We start from the raw sequence: 24463 nt of genomic DNA on the forward strand, positions 1-24463 counted from the left end.
AATGGGATGTGTAGTACACAAGTGTTAATTCCCTCAATTAGGCTGAGAATATTTTTTACAAATTTGTTTAACCCAGTGGTTCCCAAACTTTCTTGAATCATGGCACCTTAAAGTATCAGCATTTTTTTTCATGGCACCCCTAGGATAAAAAAAATTTATTAGTAAATTTGTAAAAAAATATTAAATGAAGTAAATAGTGCCTACCTGTCATCTTTAGGTACAGTTTCTATATGGTGGTGTACAGTGTGCTTCTGACTGTCCATGTTTTATGACTGGCAGCCACTAGCAGTGGTTTTGGCTATCACCTTAAGACGTGCATACACACGGAGAGATTTTGACTATGAGAGATTTTGACTGAGCGTTTTGCCTTGAACTGGCAGTAGGAGATTTTGACTAACTTTAACAGAGATTTTGGCTATGGCCGATTTTGGCTAACTCATTTAAGCAAGGGGATGCTTTTTCTTTCCCAGCGACGTAGCCAAAATTGACTTGCCTGCACAGTCTATTTTTAGCAGCGATAGCGACCTGGCGGGGATCGCTATCGCTGGCTGTGTACACATGGAGAGATATGCACTAACTTTCTGAGCGATTTTGACTATATAGTCAAAATCGCTCAGTTATATCGCTCCGTGTGTATGCACCTTTTGACCATAAATAATGATTTGGTCCTGGACCACCAACCTGCGGCACCCCTGGGTGCCTAGGCAGACAGTTTGGGAACCACTGGTTTAACCCCTTCAAGACCAGTGATTGTTTATAGCTCTGTGACCAGATCTCTAAGAATTGCTTATTCATTTCTTAGTGTACCCAAGCAAATCTTATCTTGTTTGTTCCAGGCACATAGAGGTTTCTTTTGGTAGTATTATATTATAACGCTTCTTTATCAATTATTCAATACAGTTCATTGAAAAGGAATTGAATGAGCCTCTTCACATTGATTTACCACAAACAAGCCCCTGTATGCCTTACTTGGATTTCCCTATGCATAAAACCAACTATCATACAGTATTTGCATTTTATCTCCATTGTTTATATAGTGAGCTTACCATGCATGGGTTTTGTGCTTGCTGCCACTAGAAGGTTCTCCTGTGCACAGTAGTAGTGATCCTGAAGCATCCTAGTAAGATACGTTAGAAGGCCCAGTGCAGACAAAGGTACATCTCCTGCCAATAGAATGGATTCATCCGGCCTTTGACAGAGGACATATAAGATTAATAGATAATGCATGCTGTACTCCCATTCTCTTTTTTCTAATGCTGGCCATACATTAGGACAACCAGCATCCGATCCGAGTCGTCTCACGATTTCCCTCAAACTCCCTGGGAGCTTCCTGGCACACGATGTGCATACAATCTTACGACCCATCGTATTCACTCAAATGACGCTGATCGAACAATCCATCGAATGGGACCGCGCATCGCATCGTAATCACATGATGCAGCAATCGAGGCATCAAAATCGTGTATTCGCACCCGATAACATCCTAGTGTATGGCCAGCTTAAAAGAGATATAAGTTGGTAAAATAATGAAGGGGTCTATACTGTAGCATACACTGGAGGTAGCAATTTATCTATCTAAAGGCCCACATACATCACAGATATATTGGGGCAATTTCCTGATCCTCCAATGGCTTGGTTGGGGAATCAGGAATATAAGACATGTTTAAAAATCCAGATTCCCCAATCCTGACCGAGAACGATCGGGATCGGCAAACTGGTATTTTTTTTACATGTTTTATTTCCCCATTTCCCCAAAAGATTGCCAATCATCCCAGCTGGGGGTAGTCTTAGCTAAAAGGAGCACAATTACCCACCATAGAGAGCAAACTTGGGCATCCCAACCAAGAGAGCACAGTTGCCCCCCCCCCCCCCAGCTAAAGAGAGGACAGTTGCGCCCCCACCCCAGCCAAAGAGAGCACAATTGGGGACCAACACAGCCAAAAGAACACAGTTGCCCCCCCTCCCCACATCAAAGAGAGCACAGTTGGGCAGTCCCCCAGCCAGAGAGACCACAGTTGGGTGGTTCTCCAGCCAAAGAGAGCACAGTTGGGCAGTCCCCCAGCCAAAGAGAGCACAGTTGGGCAGTCCCCCAGCCAAAGAGAGGACAGTTGGGCAGTCCCCCAGCCAAAGAGAGGACAGTTGGGCAGTCCCCCAGCCAAAGAGAGCACAGTTGGCGGTCCCCCAGCCAAAGAGAGCACAGTTGGCGGTCCCCCAACCAAAGAGAGCACAGTTGGCGAACCCCAACCAAAGAGAGCACAGTTGGGGGGCACCCTCAGCCAAAGAGAGCACAGTTAGGGGTCTCCCCAGCCAAAAAGGGCACAGTTGGGGGGGGGGGGGCTCAGCCAAAGAGAGCACAGTTGGGCCATTCCCTCAGACACAGAGAGCACAGCTGAGCCCCCCTAAAGAGAGCATATTTGGGGGTCTCCCTCAGCAAAAGAGAGTGCAGTTGGGGTCCCCCTCTGCAAAAGAGAGTGCAGTTGAGGTCCCCCTCAGCAAGAGTGTGCCATTGGGGCCCCCCAGATAAAGAGTGTGCAGTCGGGCCCCCAGTCAGAGAAAGCACAGCTGGGGGCCTCCAACCAAAGAAAGCACAGTTGGGGATGCCCCAGCCAAAGAGAGCACAGTTTGGGGCTGCCTCACTCAAAGAGAGCACAGTTGGGGCTACCCCAGCCAAAGAGAGCACAGTTGGGGGCTCCTCAGCCAAAGAGAGCACGGTAGACCCCCCCCCCCCCCCCCCCGCCAAAGAGTTTGCAGTTGGGCCCTCCCCCAGCCAAAGAAGGCCTAACAACCCACAGAGCCCATGAGGCAGCCACAGCCACAGATCATAGGAGGCTTCCCCAAGCCACAGGAGACACTCCCACACCACAGAGCATAAGAGGCTTTTTCCAGCCACAGAAAGCACCCACAGATCAAAGGAGGCAGCCCCCCCCCCCCCCCCCCCTCCCAACTCAAGCCCACAGAGCCCAGGAGGCAAGACCAACAGCAAGAGCACAGGAGGCAAGATCAACAGCAAGAGCACAGGAGGCAAGACCAACAGCAAGAGCACAGGAGGCAAGACCAACAGCAAGAGCACAGGAGGCAAGACCAACAGCAAGTTACTCTATTGATGTTACTCTCTTGACTGAGAAGCTGCAGGACTTGGCACACTGAGACTTGCAGTTCTACACCAGTAAGATACACATCTAACTCATCAGGGAGGTAGGTTCAGGGGAACTTTTAGGAAAAATGACTTCACAGAAAGGGTAGTGAAAATTGGAATAGCCTCTCATTAGATGTGGTAGAGGATAAGACAGTTGAGCTATTTAAACATGCTAGGGATAGGCATATGTATATCCTTACAAAGAATTAAGGTCCAAATAGAAATAGGGTTGACGTTACCTAAACGTTAAATTTTTATTACAACTTTATTATTTAGAATAAACTAGATACTGGAATAACAGTTTAAACTGCAATATCATAGGTTGATATCATGGGGATGCTCTGCAGAACTTATCTGGATGTCACTAACTCTCTTTTATGCAGGAAATACAAATGATCATGTGACTGTATTTGCCTGCCTGATATCAGTCATGTGATGCATACGGATAGAAATCCCTAGGACAATGCATTTCCTATCTGTCCAGTAGGAGACCTGATCAGTATATAAATGAAAGTTGGATGCTGCTGGCTTCTAAGTATGGGAATTCATGGCAAGGAAAGAAATCTCAACAAATTACAAGAGCAGAGGTGGCCGATGCCTGAGCCCCCGCAAGTGAGGAGGAAGAGGTGGTGACTGTCTCATCTACTATACTAGCTAGGCTTGTGGGATAACGGAACTTGTGCTCATGGAACATCAAGGAAGCATGTCTTGTCATTGGCTGCCTATACCTGCTCCGCACCAGACCTGCTGATCTAATACAGCTCTGCAAACTTATGGCATCTTCCAATTCAAAAAGAATACTTTTCTCCTGAGCAAATGGAACTGCTCTGACAACAAAGGCAGCGTAAAAGTGTTGCCCACACTTGATGCCGAAAAGGCGTTCGACCTGGTCACCTGGGACCATCTGTATGAAACGCTTCACCGCTTTGGTGCATCTGAGGACTTTGTCTCTCTTATTTCCCGATTATATGAATCTCCCTCCACTCAAGTTTTGGAGAATGGTATCCTCTCATCCCTTTTTCTTATCCAGAGTGGCACACGTCTGGGCTGCCCCTTGTCACCTTTATTATTTGCCTTAGCTTTAGAACCCCTAGCTGTTTCCCTGAGAAATTCTCCCAGATTTACAGGCATAAAAATAATGGACACCATGGTAAAATTATCACTGTATGCTGACGACATGCTTCTATTTATTTCTCAGCCTGATACGTCCATCCCTGCGATTGTCTCCCTGATTGAACAATTTGGTTCCTTTGCGGGATACAAAATTAATATATCTAAATCCGAGCTTCTCCTCCTTTCAGGAGACTCTTCCCTCTTTCCATTATACCCGGTCCTGTCCCGATTCCCAGTGGCTCGAGATAGTCTTAGATATTTAGGAGTTCAGATCCCTACTTCCCTCCCACATCTATATGCGGTTAATTTTGGTCCTATTTTGTCCAAGGTGTCTAAAATCCTTACAGACTGGGCGTCTCTGCCCTTGTCTCTTATGGGTCGCGCAGAAGTTATTAAATTCTGTTGTTTTTCCCAAGATTGCTTATTTTCTTCTTATGCTCCCTATTGCCCTTGTTGAGAAAGATGTCCTTTTTCTTAAACAGTGTTTCACTAGATTTCTATGGGCAGGTAAACGACCAAGAGTCCCCTACGCTAGGTTACAGCTATTACGTGAAGAGGGAGGTATGGGAATCCCGGATCCTGTTCTATTTAGTAGAGCAGCGATGTACCGGTATATCACAGACTGGCTTTGGGGCAGATCAGTATTTACGAACTTGCCACTTGAACTGGCCGTATTCCATCCTTTCTCCCCTGCTGCACTCTTACACACCCCAAACTCCCATCTCCCATCTGAGATAAAACATAATATTCTATTTTGGCATACATATCGAGCATGGCAGGCCACTCACACTAAAGCCCAGAGAAAACCTGACACCTCTCTTCACACTACGTTTTGGGGTAACCCATGTTTCCTTCCTGGCCTTGATAACGCACATTTTTTGAGTTGGAGAGAAAAGGGGATCGCAGCTATTAGAGACATATACGACCCAGGAGGCAACGCAGTGCTTTCTTTCTCTGATATCCAGATAAAATTTGGTATTTTCCACCGGGAATTTTTTATGTACCTACAGGCTAGACACTTTGCTCAATCCCAGTCTCACCCAATGATTTCTGAGGCTACCACAGACCCGCTGCGCACCTTAATGGTGCTTACTAAAGATTGTCCTTACCATCTTAGTTACTTCAGAAACACCTTTAGGGTCTCATATAGAGACCGGCTCTGGGATTCCGCGTTGTCTTCATGGGCCAGAGATATCCCCAATATGGGATCGTGCGCTGAATTGTTAGATAACATTTTACACACTTTTAGGTTCTTATACTCTGCCTCTTTGCAAGAGGTTCACTTGAAGACGCTCCAAAGGGCATATATAGCGCCTAATCAGAGGGCACACATGGTCCCAGACGACACTGGCTGTTGCATCAAATGTACTGCGCAGAGTGCCACCTTGTACCACAATATGTGGTCTTGCCGGAAAATATCTAAGTTTTGGTACAAGGTGGTCGCTTATCTTAACACAGTATTTAACTTACGGTTAATAAAACGCCCGAGGGCTTGTTTGCTACTTGATTTTAGGGAGTGGTCTCTTGGGCCTGAAGATAGAGACATTGTTCCGGTACTCTCTGTTATCCTGACAATTGCCAAGAAACAAATTCTTAATAATTGGATCAAACCGTCTACCCCTTCTTTGATGGCTGTGAAACACATAACCCTCCGGATTATTTATTTTGAGAGGCGTGCTACTCTTCCTGATATTGAATTGGGGGTTAGGCGGTTTGCCAAGAAGTGGGAGAGGTATATTGATACTCTAGACCCGGATGTACAGTCGTTCATCTATAAACTTTTTGAGACCACAACGTGGTATCTATATAGACAAATTGATAGGGCCTCTTGACAACCTAGGCCCATGTACTGTTCCTTTGGGACCCCCTGCTGTTTTCTTAGGAAATGCATTTATATTTATTTTAATACCCCATGCTGTATGTTTAGTCTGATGCCATATGGGTACTTAACCTTCTCTTTGGTTAGAATGGCTAAACATGCCTGAATTACTTCTTTAATATTTTTACTTAGGACTTCTTTGGCCGCTACTCATTCATGATATGATTATACTTGTATTGTTTTCCCCATTTGTTCCCCCCCCCCCCCCCTCCTGTCTGTCTTCTTTACTGACCTCTCGGGTATACTGATGTCCTGTGAATCCTCAGGTAGAATTGTATGCTTAGCCTTAGGTATATGGTGATTTCTTATGCTAAGACGCACGTCGGTAATGTTTTCATCATTTCCTAGACCTCATGTAGGTTAAGATTGTTTATCCTTTACCTCTTACTCAAGCCTACAAGTACCGACTATGTATCTGTTGTCTCACTGATGTGGCTTAAAAGCACCTTACGATGGATTATTGTAACTATACCGGTTTCTCTCCGGTTTTTGGTATGTCTGTATCATGAAGGTCTTCCCTGTTCTTGTATTTCTATAAAAAATCTAATAAAAATTGTTGAATTAATAAAAAATAAAAAAAGTGTTGCCCACTTTTGTACAACCTCTTTTATCCCCTCCCATACAGCAAAGTGGCGCAGGAAACGCCTCCCATTGGGCCTGATTCAGAGGTGCACACAATGTTGACATCGGATGTGGCGGATCGTTTTTTCCCCACTGTGCATGTGCCAAGCCCGCACTGCACACACACTGTCAGTGTTTGGGGGAGGTAACAGGGGGTGGCTGGAAAAACGCTGGAGTGTTCCCTAGTAAGTCTATGCAAATTTGTTTGCAGCTGTAAAAGAAACAGGTGTCTTAGGAGAAACGCTCAGCCTGAGACAGCATAGGAATGCTCAGAGGTCCGATGGTGTGATCGATGTTCCCACTTATGTATGTGAGTGGCGGATGAGACATCGGCAGTGGGAACGTCTGTGCACAAGATGGCAGCTGAGCTATTAGCATATACTCACAAGTATCCTGCCAGCAAAATCACAGCTGCACATACAAGTGACTGCACCCTCTGCATCAGGCCCATTACCTGAAGTAGCATGTTGGATTGCACAGGATGCTGCTCATTGTCCAGACTTAGGCATAGATGTAACAACACTCACCAACAGCTCCTGTCATTAGCTGTGCTGCTATCTGTAAGACACTGCTACCTGTTCATACATTGCCCTGTATATCGTACCCAATATGTAGAACAATGTATGAACGGTTAGTGGCACTGACCATTCCGTCACCTGCAGCTATCGATTTCGACAGCTGCAGGTGGCGTTACCCATAGAATACAGCCAGGGACAGCGCTATCCCTGGCTGCGGTGGCTGCTGGCTCCGGGCTGCACAGGAAATCTTGCATGAATAGCGAGAATTCACCCATGACCAGAGGACCCAGCCCGGAGTAAGACGATCCGTGCTGTTATAATACATCTCCCCCTTAGTCTGCCAGAGCAAAGAGCTGCAGGTTCAGGTAACAGAGACTATTCCTTTGCGGGGGAACCCCTGGATTTGCTCTGCACAGGACCATTTCATTCTGGACAAACCATCTAGCAAGTGCTGCTCACAACACATTACATAGAATACTAAACTTGTCTGACATTAGCATTTCTGAACCCAAATTAGAAAACCCCTAAAATGGGAAAAGCTGTATTCTGTCCACACCGCAGCTCCCACATTCAGCTCTCACTGTCCGTATTCTCCGAAGTGCTCATCTGTGACAGGTCACCACATTTTAAAATGAAAACTAGTTTGGGGTTTAAAAATAATTGGTACTCTAAAGGCCCGTACACAACTAGGTGATATAGTAAGCGATATCACTAATTTTTACGATCCTGAGCGATATCGCTTACTATATTGCCTACTGTGTGTGCTGCAGACGACGGCCGATGCGCGGTCACGGGAGTTATTGGCGACCCCCTCCGTCGGCTGTGCATGCAGCTCAACCTGAGGCTATCGTCAGATGCTGCATGTTCAGGACGGACGCGGCATGACGTCACTGTGCGATATCGCACAGTGTGTATGCCCACGTCGGGCGGTCCGGCAAGGGAGGGGTCACATTAGGCGATGTCGCTCCTGAAGCTGATCGCCTAGTGTGCATGCCCCTTAAGTCTTGAGGCTTGCCACTGCCTGCAACTCGCGGAGGATTACATTTGAGCGTATGTGTTGCTAAATGTGGTGAGGATGTGAAAATCAGCATTTTTCTGAGTAGTGTGACACTGGCCTTACAGAGAAGCTGTTACCGGGTTATGTACTGGTATTTAGTTACAGTCTGCACAGTCTCTTGTGCACAATGCATGATTGCAATGACACAAATAAAACACCAGTGCTTATAAAATAGACTGACCCAGCTGATGAGCTACCAGTGTTTGCAGGCAGATAAACTGCATAAAGGAAGCCAACTTGGGGCAGCTCAACCCTGCAACTGGGTCAGGCTGTTTTACAATCACTCTCTCGGGCAAATGGGGTCACTATTTGTTTTTATTTACCTCTTATTAACTTTGAAGAGTTTTATATAACAATTTTCTTTTTATTAAACAACCCTTAAATGATTTATGTCAAACCATATATCCCTTTACTTTTACATACCTTAGCAGCAAAGTCTTCATTAGGACAGCGCCAGCTTCTGCCAGCGGTACGCGAGGATTGCAGAGAGACTTCTGTCCTAGCTCGAACAGCATGCTGGTCACTGACTGTGGAGCAGGCAGGAAAAAGCGAGCCAACAAATCAGAAGCCATCTCTCGGATCTGTATGTAATCGATAAAGGCAACAAGTAGAAATTGCAATTACACATTTTTATATATGGACATCACAAGAATATTAAGCAATATAACTGATGCAGGGAATAGACTAATTAATCTATCCTTCTTAACGACAGCAATCTGTTGCTCTACCTGAAACTAAAAGGCTTTGTGCCTGATTCAGGCGGACACATATTCTGTTTTTGTATGCAGCAGTACTGCAAAAATGCGCTGACGCCGCAGCCGCTGCCCACTGGCAGCATCTCTAATACACCGCTTGTGTAAAAAGACGCAACATCGGCACCACCAGACGCACATCGATCGCACCATCAAATGTCTGAACAACCCCATAATTGCTGAGAATGCTGATGGGGCCATTGCAACTGCATAAACAGTCGATGCCTGCGACACACCCATGAAACACTCACGACGCGCCTATGTTTAACTAGCCACTCTCCCTATACTTCCCATAAATGCACACTGACAATGAATCCAACTGTGTCCAAATCGTCTCTGCGACCATCACTGATAATTAATTACGACGCATGCGCAGTACACAAAACATCGGCCAACTGCGCAAACCTCTGAATCAGGCCCTTTGTTCTAAATCTAGTCTTAAGAAATGAACATGGGCATGCATTTGTTATCTAGGGATGGAAAGAGGTTTAAAGCAGTTGGCATGAAGAAAATAGGATTTTGGTACTTACCAGGTAAATCCTTTTCTTTGAATCCATAGGGGGCACTGGAGTACTCTTGGGATATGGACGGCTTAGCAGAAACAAAGGCACTGAATATTTAAATTTAGAACTCTCCACCCCTCCATATCCCAGAGTACCTCAGTGTACGACCTCAGTGTTTTTTACTGAGCGAACAGGAACTATAGAGAGGTTGACAATGGAGAATTCCTATAACATAACGGACAACAACAAAGTTGACACATAACGTTACTGACAACTAAACAGTTGACACCATAACCGATAGAACTTTATAATTTGAACCAATCGGTGAAAATGTGTTACCATAAGCTCCTCTGAGCTTAATACAACCCAGGTAAAACTGCTCTGGGTGGGCGTCCAGTGCCCCCTATGGATTCAAAGAAAAGGATTTACCTGGTAAGTACCAAAATCCTATTTTCTTTTTCATCCACTAGGGGTCACTGGAGTACTCTTGGGACGTACCAAAGCTTCCCTCGTGGGCGGGAGAGCTGTTTGACACCTGTAACAGTAGGCGGCCAAAGCTAGATGCTGATGCCGCAAACGTTTCAAACTTGTAAACGCGCACAAACGTGTGCACTGAAGACCATGTAGCCGCGTCATAGAAGCTCCACGACCAGCTGGTCATGACGTTCCCACAGAACCTGTGGAATGAGCTATTACTGACGTAGGCGACTGTAACTTAGCCTTAATGTAAGCCTGACGTGTAGTCAGTTTTATACAATTGGATAATGTCTGCTGAGAAGCTGGCTAACCCCACTTGGCAGCATCATAGAGAACAAACAACGTATCCGTATTACGAACTGTAGACGTTCGGGACATATAAACGCGTAATGCGCGTACCACATTCAGAATTCTAGACTGTGCTGTCAACACATGTGAAATATGACACTAGCTTTGGTAAGAAATCGGAATTCGTCCGAAGTTCCGCTCTGTCATCAGGAAACCCAAATACGGTGGCTTGCAATACAAGGCCCCCAAATTTGAAAAACGCCTTGCCGAAGCTAAGGCTAGAAGAAAAAACGTTTTCCAAGTGAGAAACTTAATTCCCACTTGTTGTAAGGGTTCAAAACATGAAAACTGTAAGAAATCTGAACCCAGCTTCAAGTCGCATGGCGCTGTAGGTGGGATAAATGGAGGCTGCACTCTGAAGACACCCCGTAGAAAGGTGTGTACCGACGGCAATAGAGCCAATCGTCGTTGAAAATAAATTGACAACACAGATACCTGCACCCTCAGTGTAGATAAACGCAGTTCTCCATCCCACACCGTCTGTAAAATAACAGAATACGGGTAACTTAAAAGATGATGTCGGAAACTTCCGAGCTTCACACCAACCTATATAGGCACGCCAAATTCTGTAATAATGAGCTGCCGTAACCGGCTTCCTAGCTCGTAACATGGTTGGTATAACCGATACTGTAATGCCCTCTTTCTTTCCTTAAGAGGACGGTCTCAACAACCACCCCGTCAACCGCAGCCGCGGTAAATAGGGGTAAAAGAACAGTCCCTGTTGTAACAGGTTGGACGTAGTATGAGCGGCCAAGGATCGTGTGCGAGTATTCCTTGGAGATGCAAGAAGCAAGCTCTCCGAAACCCATGAGATATCACTAGTATGACTGTGACGAACTGTCTTATGATCCGTTTTAGCAACGGAGAGAGCAGCGGAAAACGGTGGACCCAGATACACGAGGCTGTACGACCACGCGAATGTGAGAGCCTCCACCGCCACTGCCCTTGTGATCTGTCGTTCTGTACACATACTGAGCGTTTGTAATTGTGGCGAGATGCCATCCTGTCCACCTGAGGGTAACCCCACCTGTGGACCAACATGTGAAACACCTCTGGATTTAATGCCCAGTCTCCTGGATGAAAAACCCCAACGGCTGAGATCATCTGTCTAACAGATGTCCACTCCCGGAATGAACCCAGTCAACAATATCACCTTGTGGTATCCTGGGCAATTGAGGAATCGAGCTACTTCCCGCATTGCCATGCGGCTTCTCGTTCCTCCCTGTTTGTTGGGCCTGCGACTGCCGTCGCGTTGTGTGACTGCACTTGGACAGTCTGAGTTCGAAGCATGTAGTGCATAGTAAATTGCACGGAGTTCCAGGACATTATAGACAGCAATCAGTCATGATCCGTTTAGAAACCCTGTTTGAAACTACAACTCCCCAACCTTTGAGACTCTCGCCCAGAGTAGAGACACCCTCGCCCCCCTGTGGGAACCGCGAGTGAAAACCTCCGACCTGAAGCGCCTCGAAAGGCCATCATTGTTTCTAATAGACGAATACACCAATGTACCGATAGTGTTCTTGAGCACTAATTTGTACCAGATGGCGTATAATTTGTACTTTCTGGTGTAGTAGGTAAATCTTTGAGTTACCGTATGTGTAATCATAACAAACAAAGAGGAGGAAGGGGGGTGCAAATCCCCACCCCCAAATTCCCTTCCGCACACTGAAAATTACCTGTAACCATCCCTGAATCTATCTGGTAATAAAATTCAGAGAATTTGTCACAAATGTTTGCAAACACATGTTTAAGCTGCTGGCCACTTCACGGCTTCTCTGATACAGCAGTCCTAACTACTTAATAGCAGTGCCCACATTGGGCCATGTAATTTGTCACAGTACGCCTCATGATAAAGGTCAATACTAAAACATTTCCAGACAGAGAGCTAACTTACCAGGGAGCCACCCCCAGGATCTCCCATTGGCACTACAAGGAACAGCATGCCTTCCAAATGCTGCTCCCATTCAATGCCTCATGCTCACAAGCAGACAAACAATTTGGAAGCTGCTCAATCATACCTGGAGATAATTATATATCAGGTGCTGGAAGGGGGAGGGGTCATAGACAGACAAACAAAGAGGAGGAAGGGGGGTGCAAATCCCCACCCCCAAATTAAAAAGTTAGGACTGCTGTATCAGAGAAGCCGTGAAGTGGCCAGCAGCTTAAACATGTGTTTGCAAACATTTGTGACAAATTCTCTGAATTTTATTACCAGATAGATTCAGGGATGGTTACAGGTAATTTTCAGTGTGCGGAAGGGAATTTGGGGGTGGGGATTTGCACCCCCCTTCCTCCTCTTTGTTTGTCTGTCTATGACCCCTCCCCCTTCCAGCACCTGATATATAATTATCTCCAGGTATGATTGAGCAGCTTCCAAATTGTTTGTCTGTATGTGTAATCATACCTAGGAATTGAAATCGTTGAGACGGAATTGAAATCGTTGAACTTGACACTGCAACCGTGGTGTATGTTAGCAGCGCAAGTAGGAGGAGCATTTGTTGAAACAGAGCTATTATGAGTAGATCGTCTTAGAATGGAACGATTGTCACTGCCAGGGATCTGAGATGAGGTATTATCACAAACATCACTTTGGTGAATACCGGAGGCACTGACAAGAGGGCAACCGGTAGAACCTGAAACGGTTAATGGTAGTGGCGTATTGCAAACCGCAACAACCTGTGATGAGGTGACCAAACCGGAATGGGTAAATACGCATTCTGGAGATCAAGCGACCGAGGCAGTCTTGTCTTTTAAGGAAATAAGACCTGCTGAAACCAGCAGAGACTGAATGGCAACCTGCCAAAATGCCTTATTTTGAGTGGATGGCTGGAAACCCGGCCAATGTAACGTGTAAAGGCACGTTTCCACAATTGGAAATGCGAGATAGGCTGAGAGCCCGTCAAGCCACTGGCGTTACAAGGCGTGACTGCTTTTTGTACCACAGTCTTGAAAAGACTGAAGTCTAAAGGCTTTAACCGCCGGACCCGAGTATTTCTAATATCGGAGGAGGCAATTTTGTCAAATTTAGGACCAAACAACTTCTGGTCTTGTAATTGTTAAAAGTAAAAATTAAAAATTAATAAAATCTTCCACAAAGTGTGGGAACTTCCCACAAGCCATTGTTAGTGCTGTTAGCACAGAAAAAACACTGAGGTCGTACACTGAGGTACTCTGGGATATGGAGGGGTGGAGAGTTCTAAATTTAAATATTCAGTGCCTTTGTTTCTGCTAAGCCGTCCATATCCCAAGAGTACTCCAGTGACCCCTAGTGGATGAAAAAGAAAAGAGCAGAATCAGTAATAATGTTGATATCATCTCTTAGCAGCATAGGAATTTTCTAATAAGGTGAGAAGAATTATGACATTCAACTCCAGATTCCTCAGCACAATGACAGGAAGAACTTCAGTAGCTGGGGGAATCACCTTAGGATAACCATTCACAAGCACCTTGTTGATGAGTTTATAGCCCAAGCTTTCCTATTCCACTATTGCCACTATAGAGCTTCTGGCAGTCTTTTGAGGTTTGAACCAAATAGTGATTTCATGACATCATCACAGATGTCCTTTGCTCTCTTTTCCTCAGCACACTGCCATCTGTCCATCACAGCTCCACTGGAATATACTTCCCTTAACTGCTTTTCCTCAGCATATTGCCATCTGACTGACACAATACAATTGGGTTACACCTCCCCTGCTCTCCTTTCCTCGAGCTATTGTCATCTGACTGTCACAATATAACTAGATTACACATCCCCTGCTCTCCTTTCCTCTGTCTTTTGCAATCTGCCCATCACAGTACAACTGGGTAACAGCTGCCTTGTTCTCCTTTCCTCGGTTTATTGTCATCTGACTGTCACGATACAACTAGATTACACCTCCACTGCTCTTTTTTTCTCATTCTATTGTCACCAGAACGTCATGATAAAACTGGGATACACCTCCACTGCTCTACTTCCCTCAGTCTATTGTAAATAATGTGATCATCACAATATAACTAGGTTATACCTCCTCTACTTTTCTTTTATCAGTCTAGTGTAGCCTGACGTCACAACTATGTCAACCTGACAATCATGATACAACTACATAACACCTCTCCTGCTCTCCTTTTCTCAGCTTACTGTCATCTGACCATCACGATACAACTGGATAACACCTCCTCTGCAAGATGCAGTGTCTTATCCGCTCCTGGCCATTGTAACTTTCGACTGCTGTCAATCTTCTTGCTCCTAACCTGTTGGCGCTATGTACTGGTTTGGCATGTCCCATCATTTCTGAGCCTAAACTTAAAAATCAATCCAATTGGTGAAGCATATCTGCATTAGTTCCATATGTGAGCCTAAGCATTCAAAAAATAAGGACATGCAGTTTTATGCATATATCAGACATTAAAGGCAATCCGTTAATTCCAGGTAAATAAAGTTGACAACAATGTAACAATTGGTAAAACAAAATGTTTCCTTTATGTAGAATTACATACTGCAGATGAGTCAGGATTTACCTCATTAGTGCTATCCTGTATACATCCCAATAGAACCTGCATCGTGTGAGCGCATAGAAAATCCCAGCATCCTTTCTGTTTAACAAGGTTCAGCAGGAGACACATGTCCTCTGTAAGAAAAAAACAGGACAGCTACTGTGACTAAAGGTTGGATTCTGACATGCAGGAATTGTTTGTTGGACAAATCCAATATACAAATTTCACACCATCCCTCACACAAGAGTGAATACAATGAAGGGGATGTAGTTATGTGACTGGCGGTCAGGAGATCTAGCACCTACATCCCGGACCCTCACTATTCCGATGGTTGGCATGCCGGCCAACAGGGACTATTCCCACTCGTGGGTGTCTACGACACCCATAGAGCGGGAATAGAACCTGTGGCGAGCACAGCTCGCCACCGAGCCCGCAGCGTGGTGGGCACAGTGAGGGGCTTTGTTACGCTCGTCCGTCCCCCCCCGCCGGGAATCTAAATGCCGTCGGTATTGTGACCACCGGTCACACATACCCAACCCCAATGATGCTATTTTATAAGCTAGCATACATGTGCGCACCAACTGGAGGTTGGCTCGCTCTGCAACTGGTAACGGGTAGAAATAACACAATGCGCTTAGACAACTGAAAGCGCCTATTAGGGTGAGCCCATGCCACCACAAGGAGGACCACCAGCTGCACCGAAGAGGGGAACTCATTTGTCACCCTCTTCTGATGCTTGAATACCAAGGCCTTGGACCTAGGAGTCTGTTCGGCGTCCTCAACCTGGAGTACTGATCAAACTACTCTGATCAGCATCTCAACATCTACCTGTGACACAGCATCCTCAGGCACAGAGAAAGTCTCCACATCAGTGGTGACTGAGACGCTAGCCTCATGCACCGAGGAAAACTCGGAGTCTGAATCGCCACAAGATAGTGGCTTAGAGCTCTATCTTCTGGAAGGCATGTGCTTGGATGTACTATTCCTGTCTAGCATCTGCTGGAGAGATGCTGACACATCCTCCAATTCCTGCAGGGACTGTGTAAACGACTGCATCCACGATGGACCTATGGAAGACAGCTAGGCAAGCAAAATGTTTGTAACCGGGAGTGCATCGGTAGCTTGACTAGCAGGAGTAGCTGGGAGCTGCAAGCTTGTCAATTAACTGAGAGAATAACTCTGTCAACACTGAAGCCCAAGCCGGTTCCTGACTGGATGCAGCAGTTTAAGGTGTCTCCTGCAGTGCAGGCTGTAAAGCAATGGACACAGACGCCACTGTGGTCTGTGTTCTGTGGATAAAGTATGTTAGCGCAGGTTCTACAAGTGTGCGGTACAGGAGCACCCACCTAATTAGGAGCTTTTTTTCTTGGAAGACATTGTACATGCAATCCAAGAGTGTCCTCACACACATAAGCTGAAGCAGTGATGTGTAATGACAGGGGAGTACAAAGAGTGGCAAACGGCTCCAATATACAATAAGTGGGGTTGTAGATAGATAGATAGATAGATAGATAGATAGATAGATAGATAGATAGATAGATAGATAGATAGATAGATAGATAGATAGATAGATAGCACTGACTGATTTGGGGTATCCTTAGTGTGACCAGTATCAGCAGCAGGACACACACAGGCACACAAACACATAACAACACTCACAAGCACACAGAACCACTTGATGCACAGAAAACATAGGGACAATACTGCTCAACAATCCAGCCCTAGTAGCAGGAAGGAGCTAAAAATATAACTTGCCCACTAGAAGCGAGGTATACGGGGAGACAGGAGCCCAAGCTTCTCTCCTGATACTGTGCTATGGCGGGCAATGCTTTAAAAATGGAGGAGGTGGATAGAGACGAGGAGTGTACCCGAGGCAGGCTGTCTGCACTGAGGGAGTGCGGCCCAGGGTTGGTGGAGGGGCTAACAAGAGGAGCTCTGGTGTGGATGCCTTGGATATGGGATACCGGCGGCTGTGATCCCTGTGGTCAGCTTACTGATGCCGGGATCCCGGCTGCTAGAATGCCGGCAGGGGGGTGAGCACAACGAAGCCACTTGCAGGGTTGATGTGCACGCCACACTGCGTGCTTGGTGGCTCGCTGTGCTTTCCACAAGTTCTATTCCCACTCTATAGGTGTCATGGACACCCACAGAGTGGGAATAGCCCGTTAGCTGGGATTCCGGCTTGCGGCATTGTCACTGGTCTGGATTCTGGCGTCGGTATCCTGACCGCTGGGATCCCGACTGCTGGTAATAGAACTACATCTCGGTGTGGGCACCAAGGTAATAGCCACCATCGCTACTAGCAATGTCTTATTACTAAGTGCCCTGGTGGTCTAGTGAGTGGAGCGGTGACATCCGATGCCTTCACAACCAGCACCGCTAGTGGTCTCTCACACCGGCGGTGTACAGCTGGGAGTATGCAGCTCCTTTGCTTCTGGCTGCTGCTCCAGGAGTCCTCATCGAAAGACACTGACCCAGTCTCACCAGTGCAGCTGCCACTGGCGCTAGGGTAATTGGATTGGCAGTGAGGGCTTCCTATAGGACGCCTTTCTCTGCCCGCTCTGTTAAAAGTAAAACAAAACAAATAAAATAATAAAAACAAATTGAGAAACCTCTTAAAAGCAGCCCCCCTTAAAACGGTGCCCGCTCCTGCCGGCACCAAACTTACTGGCTGCCGGTGGTTGGGAGTGGATTATAGAGGAGAGGGTGTCCTGGGCTGCTGGGAAAAAAATAATTAATTATTTGATGCCCAGTTTTCTCTGACGTCCTAGTGGATGCTGGGAACTCCGTAAGGACCATGGGGAATAGACGGGCTCCGCAGGAGACTGGGCACTCTAAAAGAAAGATTAGGTACTTTCTGGTGTGCACTGGCTCCTCCCTCTATGCCCCTCCTCCAGACTTCAGTTAGATTTCTGTGCCCGGCCGAGCTGGATGCACACTAGGGGCTCTCCTGAGCTCCTAGAAAGAAAGTATATGTTAGGTTTTTTATTTTACAGTGAGACCTGCTGGCAACAGGCTCACTGCAACGAGGGACTAAGGGGAGAAGAAGCGAACCTACCTGCTTGCAGCTAGCTTGGGCTTCTTAGGCTACTGGACACCATTAGCTCCAGAGGGATCGACCGCAGGACCCGTCCTTGGTGTTCGTTCCCGGAGCCGCGCCGCCGTCCCCCTTACAGAGCCAGAAGCATGAAGATGGTCCGGAAAATCGGCGGCAGAAGACTTCAGTCTTCACCAAGGTAGCGCACAGCACTGCAGCTGTGCGCCATTGCTCCTCATACACACTTCACACTCCGGTCACTGAGGGTGCAGGGCGTTGGGGGGGGGCGCCCTGAGCAGCAATAAAAACACCTTGGCTGGCAAAATAATCACAATATATAGCCCCAGAGGCTATATATGTGATAATTACCCCTGCCAGAATCCATAAAAAAGCGGGAGAAAAGTCCGCGAAAAAGGGGCGGAGCTATCTCCCTCGGCACACTGGCGCCATTTTCTCTTCACAGTGTAGCTGGAAGACAGCTCCCCAGGCTCTCCCCTGTAGTTTTCAGGCTCAAAGGGTTAAAAAGAGAGGGGGGGCACTAAATTTAGGCGCAATATTGTTTATACAAGCAGCTATTGGGGAAAATTCACTCAGTGATAGTGTTTATCCCTACATTATATAGCGCTCTGGTGTGTGCTGGCATACTCTCTCTCTGTCTCCCCAAAGGGCTGTGTGGGGTCCTGTCCTCAGTCAGAGCATTCCCTGTGTGTGTGCGGTGTGTCGGTACGGCTGTGTCGACATGTTTGATGAGGAGGCTTATGTGGAGGCGGAGCAGATGCCGATAAATGGGATGTCGCCCCCTGTGGGCCGACACCAGAGTGGATGGATAGGTGGAAGGTATTAACCGACAGTGTCAACTCCTTACATAAAAGGCTGGATGACGTAACAGCTATGGGACAGCCGGCTTCTCAGCCCGCGCCTGCCCAGGCATCTCAAAGGCCATCAGGGGCTCAAAAACGCCCGCTCCCTCAGATGGCAGACACAGATGTCGACACGGAGTCTGACTCCAGTGTCGACGAGGTTGAGACATATACACAATCCACTAGGAACATCCGTTACATGATCCTGGCAATAAAAAATGTGTTACACATTTCGGACATTAACCCAAGTACCACTAAAAAAGGGTTTTATGTTTGGGGAGAAAAAGCAGGCAGCGTTTTGTTCCCCCATCAAATGAGTGAATGAAGTGTGAAAAAGCATGGGTTCCCCCGATAAGAAACTGGTAATTTCTAAAAAGTTACTGATGGCGTACCTTTTCCTGCCAGAGGATAAGTTACGCTGGGAGATAAACCCTAGGGTGGATAAGGCGCTCACACGTTTGTCAAAAAAGGTGGCACTGCCGTCTTAGGATACGGCCACTTTGAAGGTACCTGCTGATAAAAAGCAGGAGGCTATCCTGAAGTCTGTATTTACACACTCAGGTACTAGACTGAGACCTGCAGATAGTGCTGCTGCAGCGTGGTCTGTAACCCTGTCAAACAGGGATACTATTTTGCGAACATAAGTCGTCGTCTTATATATGAGGGATGCATAGAGGGATATTTTGCCGGCTGGCATCCAGAATTAATGCAATGGACATTCTGTCAGGAGGGTATTAGAGACCCGACACTGGACAGGTGATGCTGACTTTAAAAGGCACATAGAGCCTTATAAGGGTGAGGAATTGTTTGGGGATGGTCTCTGGGACCTCGTATCCACAGCAACAGCTGGGAAGAAAAATTTTTACCTCAGGTTTCCTCACAGCCTAAGAAAGCACTGTATTATCAGGTACAGTCCTTTCGGCTTCAGAAAAGCAAGCGGGTCAAAGGCGCTTCCTTTCTGCACAGAGACGAGGGAAGAGGGAAAAAGCTGCACCAGTCAGCCAGTTCCCAGAATCAAAATTCTTCCCCCGCTTCCTCTGAGTCCACCGCATGACGCGGGGGCTCCACAGGCGTAGCCAGGTACGGTGGGGGGCCGCCTCAAAAATTTTAGCGATCAGTGGGCTCGCTCACAGGTGGATCCCTGGATCCTTCAAGTAGTATCTCAGGGGTACAGGCTGGAATTCGAGGCGTCTCCCCCCCGCCGTTTTCCTCAAATCTGCCTTGCCGACAACTCCCTCAGGCAGGGAGGCTGTGCTAGAGGCAATTCACAAGCTGTATTCCCAGCAGGTGATAGTCAAGGTGCCCCTACTTCAACAAGGACGGGGTTACTATTCCACACTGTTTGTGGTACCGAAACCGGACGGTTCGGTGAGACCCATTTTAAATTTGAAGTCCTTGAACACATACATAAAAAAAATCAAGTTCAAGATGGAATCGCTCAGGGCGGTTATTGCAAGCCTGGAGGAGGGGGATTACATGGTATCCCTGGACATCAAGGATGCTTACCTACATGTCCCCATTTACCATCCTCACCAGGAGTACCTCAGATTTGTGGTACAGGATTGCCATTACCAATTCCAAACACTGCCGTTTGGACTGTCCACGGCACCGAAGGTCTTTACCAAGGTAATGGCAGAAATGATGATACTCCTTCGAAAAAAGGGAGTTTTTAATTATCCCGTACTTGGACGATCTCCTTATAAAGGCGAGGTCCATGGAGCAGTTGTTGGTCGGAGTAGCACTATCTCGGGAAGTGCTACAACAGCACGGATGGATTCTATACATTCCAAAGTCACAGCTGGTTCCTACCACACGCCTGCTGTTCCTGGGGATGGTTCTGGACACAGAACAGAAGAAAAAAATAAATAAAAGTGTTTCTCCCACAGGAGAAAGCCAAGGAGCTGTCATCTCTAGTCAGAGACCGCCTGAAACCAAAACAGGTATCGGTGCATCACTGCACACGAGTCCTGGGAAAAATGGTAGCTTATTACGAAGCAAAATTCCATTCGGCAGGTTCCATGCAAGAACCTTTCAGTGGGACCTCTTGGACAAGTGGTCGGAATCGCATCTTCAGATGCATCGGCTGATAACCCTGTCTCCAAGGACCAGGGTATCTCTACTGTGGTGGCTGCAGAGTGCTCATCTTCAAGAGGGCCGCAGATTCGGCATACAGGACTGGGTCCTGGTAACCACGGATGCCAGCCTTCGAGGCTGGGGGGCAGTCACACAGGGAAGAAATTTCCAAGGACTTTGGTCAAGTCAGGAGTCGTCCCTACACATAAATATTCTGGAACTGAGGTCCATTTACAATGCCCTAAGTCTGGCAAGGCCTCTGCTTCAAAACCAGCCGGTACTGATCCAATCAGACAACATCACGGCAGTCGCCCATGTAAACCGACAGGGCGGCACAAGAAGCAGGATGGCGATGGCAGAAGCCACAAGGATTCTCCGATGGGCGGAAAATCACGTCTTAGCACTGTCAGCAGTGTTCATTCCGGGAGTGGACAACTGGGAAGCAGACTTCCTCAGCAGACACGACCGACACCCGGGAGAGTGGGGACTTCATCCAGAAGTCTTCCAACTGTTGGGAAACCGTTGGGAAAGGCCACAGGTGGACATGATGGCGTCCCGCCTAAACAAAAAACTAGATATTGCGCCAGGTCAAGGGACCCTCAGGCAATAGCTGTGGACGCTCTAGTGACACTGTGGGTGTACCAGTCGGTTTATGTATTCCCTCCTCTGCCTCTCATACCAAAGGTACTGAGAATAATATGAAAACGAGGAGTAAGAACGATACTCGTGGTTCCGGATGGGCCAAGAAGAGCTTGGTACCCAGAACTTCAAGAAATAATATCAGAGGACCCATGGCCTCTACCGCTCAGACAGGATCTGCTACAGCAGGGGCCCTGTCTGTTCCAAGACTTACCGCGGCTGCGTTGGACGGCATGGCGGTTGAATTCCGGATCCTAAAGCAAAAGTGCATTCCGGAGGAAGTCATTCCTACGCTGATAAAAGCCAGGAAAGAAGTAACCGCAAACCATTATCACCGTATTTGGCGAAAATATGTTGCGTGGTGTGAGGCCAGGAAGGCCCCAACAGAGGAATTTCAGCTGGGTCGTTTTCTGCACTTCCTACAGTCAGGAGTGACTATGGGCCTAAAATTGGGTTCCATTAAGGTCCAGATTTCGGCTCTGTCGATTTTCTTCCAGAAAGAACTGGCTTCACTGCCTGGAGTTCAGACATTTGTAAAGGGAGTGCTACATATTCAGCCCCTTTTTTGTGCCTTCTGTGGCACCTTGGGATCTCAACGTGGTGTTGAGTTTCTTAAAATCACATTGGTTTGAGCCACTTAAAACTGTGGATCTGAAATATCTCACGTGGAAAGTGGTCATGTTATTGGCCTTGGCTTCGGCCAGGCGTGTGTCAGAATTGGCGGCTTTGTCATGTAAAAGCCCTTATCTGATTTTCCATATGGATAGGGCAGAATTGAGGACTCGTCCCCAGTTTCTCCCTAAGGTGGTATCAGCTTTTCACTTGAACCAACCTATTGTAGTGCCTGCGGCTACTAGGGACTTGGAAGATTCCAAGTTACTGGACGTAGTCAGGGCCTTAAAAAATAAGATTTTACTCACCGGTAAATCTATTTCTCGTAGTCCGTAGTGGATGCTGGGGACTCCGTAAGGACCATGGGGAATAGCGGCTCCGCAGGAGACTGGGCACAGCTAAGAAAGAATTAGGACTACCTGGTGTGCACTGGCTCCTCCCACTATGACCCTCCTCCAGACTTCAGTAAGGATACTGTGCCCGGAAGAGCTGACACAATAAGGAAAGGATTTTGAATCCCGGGTAAGACTCATACCAGCCACACCAATCACACCGTATAACTCGTGATATTATACCCAGTTAACAGTATGAACATAACAGAGCCTCTCAACAGATGGCTCAACCATAACCCTTTTAGTTAACAAAAACTATATACAAGTATTGCAGACAGTCCGCACTTGGGACGGGCGCCCAGCATCCACTACGGACTACGAGAAATAGATTTACCGGTGAGTAAAATCTTATTTTCTCTAACGTCCTAGTGGATGCTGGGGACTCCGTAAGGACCATGGGGATTATACCAAAGCTCCCAAACGGGCGGGAGAGTGCGGATGACTCTGCAGCACCGAATGAGAGAACTCAAGGTCCTCCTCAGCCAGGGTATCAATTTTGTAGAATTTTGCAAACGTGTTTGCCCCTGACCAAGTAGCAGCTCGGCAAAGTTGTAAAGCCGAGACCCCTCGGGCAGCCGCCCAAGAAGAGCCCACTTTCCTCGTGGAATGGGCTTTTACAGATTTAGGCTGCGGCAGGCCAGCCACAGAATGCGCAAGCTGAATTGTGCTACAAATCCAGCGAGCAATAGTCTGCTTTGAAGCAGGAGCACCCATCTTGTTTGGTGCATACAGGATAAACAGCGAGTCAGTCTTCCTGACTCCAGCTGTCCTGGAAACATAAAGTTTCAAGGCCCTGACTACGTCCAGTAACTTGGAGTCCTCCAAGTCCCTAGTAGCCGCAGGCACCACGATAGGTTGGTTCAAGTGAAAAGCTGATACCACCTTAGGAAGAAACTGGGGACTAGTCCTCAATTCTGCCCTATCCATATGGAAAATCCAATAGGGGCTTTTGCATGACAAAGCCGCCAATTTTGCCACCCGCCTTGCCGAAGCCAAGGCCAAAAGCATGACCACTTTCCACGTGAGATATTTTAAATTCACGGTTTTGAGTGGCTCAAACCAATGTGACTTTAGGAAACCCAACACCACGTTGAGGTCCCACGGTGCCACTGGAGGCACAAAAGGAGGCTGAATATGCAGTACTCCCATGACAAATGTCTGAACTTCAGGCAGTGAAGCCAGTTCCATTATGGAAGAAAATCGATAGAGCCGAAATCTGGACTTTAATGGAACCCAATTGTAGGCCCATAGTCACCTCTGACTATAGGAAGTGCAGAAATCGACCTAGCTGAAATTTCTCCTTTGGGGCCTTCCTGGCCTCACAGTACGCAACATATTTCCGCCATATGCGGTGATAATGGTTAGCGTTCACTTCTTTCCTAGCTTTAAATAGCGTAGGGATAACTTCCTCCGGAATTCCCTTTTCCTTCAGGATCCGGCGTTCAACCGCCATGCCGTCAACGCAGCCGCGGTACGTCTTGAAACAGACAGGCCCCCTGCTGCAGCAGGTCCTGTCTGAGCGGCAGAGGCCATAGGTCCTCTGAGATCATTTCTTGGAGTTCTGGTTACCAAGCTCTTCTTGGCCAACCCGGAACAATGAGTATAGTTCCTACTCCTCTCCTTCTTATTATTCTCATTACCCTGGGTAAGAGAGGCAGAGAAGGGAACACATACACCGACTGGTACACCCACGGTGTTACCAGAGCGTCCACAGCTATCGCCTGAGGGTCCTTGACCTGGCGCAATATCTTTGTAACTTTTAGTTGAGGCGGGACGCCATCATGTCCACCTGTGGCCTTTCCCAACGGTGTACAATCATTTGGAAGACTTCTGGATGAAGTCCCCACTCTCCCGGGTGGAGGTCATGTCTTCTGAGAAAGTCTGCTTCTCAGTTGTCCACTCCGGGAATGAACACTGCTGACAGTGCTAACACATGATTTTCCGCCCATCGGAGAATCCTTGTGGCTTCT

The 24463-nt window shown here is 47.2% G+C and overlaps 1 protein-coding gene across 4 annotated transcripts in view; it reads right to left on the reverse strand.

The window, feature by feature from the left end:
- LOC135070944 (tRNA (32-2'-O)-methyltransferase regulator THADA-like) overlaps positions 1 to 24463 on the reverse strand; it is a 181482-nt gene that overhangs the window by 41054 nt on the left and 115965 nt on the right. For all 4 annotated transcript variants that reach the window (XM_063964801.1, XM_063964802.1, XM_063964800.1 and 1 more), the window contains 3 exons: positions 14905 to 15014; positions 8748 to 8905; positions 1047 to 1189 (listed from right to left, as the gene is read on the reverse strand). In XM_063964801.1, coding sequence (XP_063820871.1) covers positions 1047 to 1189; positions 8748 to 8905; positions 14905 to 15014 — 411 coding nt within the window. The remainder of the gene's footprint in view (positions 1 to 1046; positions 1190 to 8747; positions 8906 to 14904; positions 15015 to 24463) is intronic.

Source organism: Pseudophryne corroboree, chromosome 1 (genome assembly GCF_028390025.1).
Source record: "Pseudophryne corroboree isolate aPseCor3 chromosome 1, aPseCor3.hap2, whole genome shotgun sequence".
Classification (NCBI taxonomy): Eukaryota; Metazoa; Chordata; class Amphibia; order Anura; family Myobatrachidae; genus Pseudophryne; species Pseudophryne corroboree.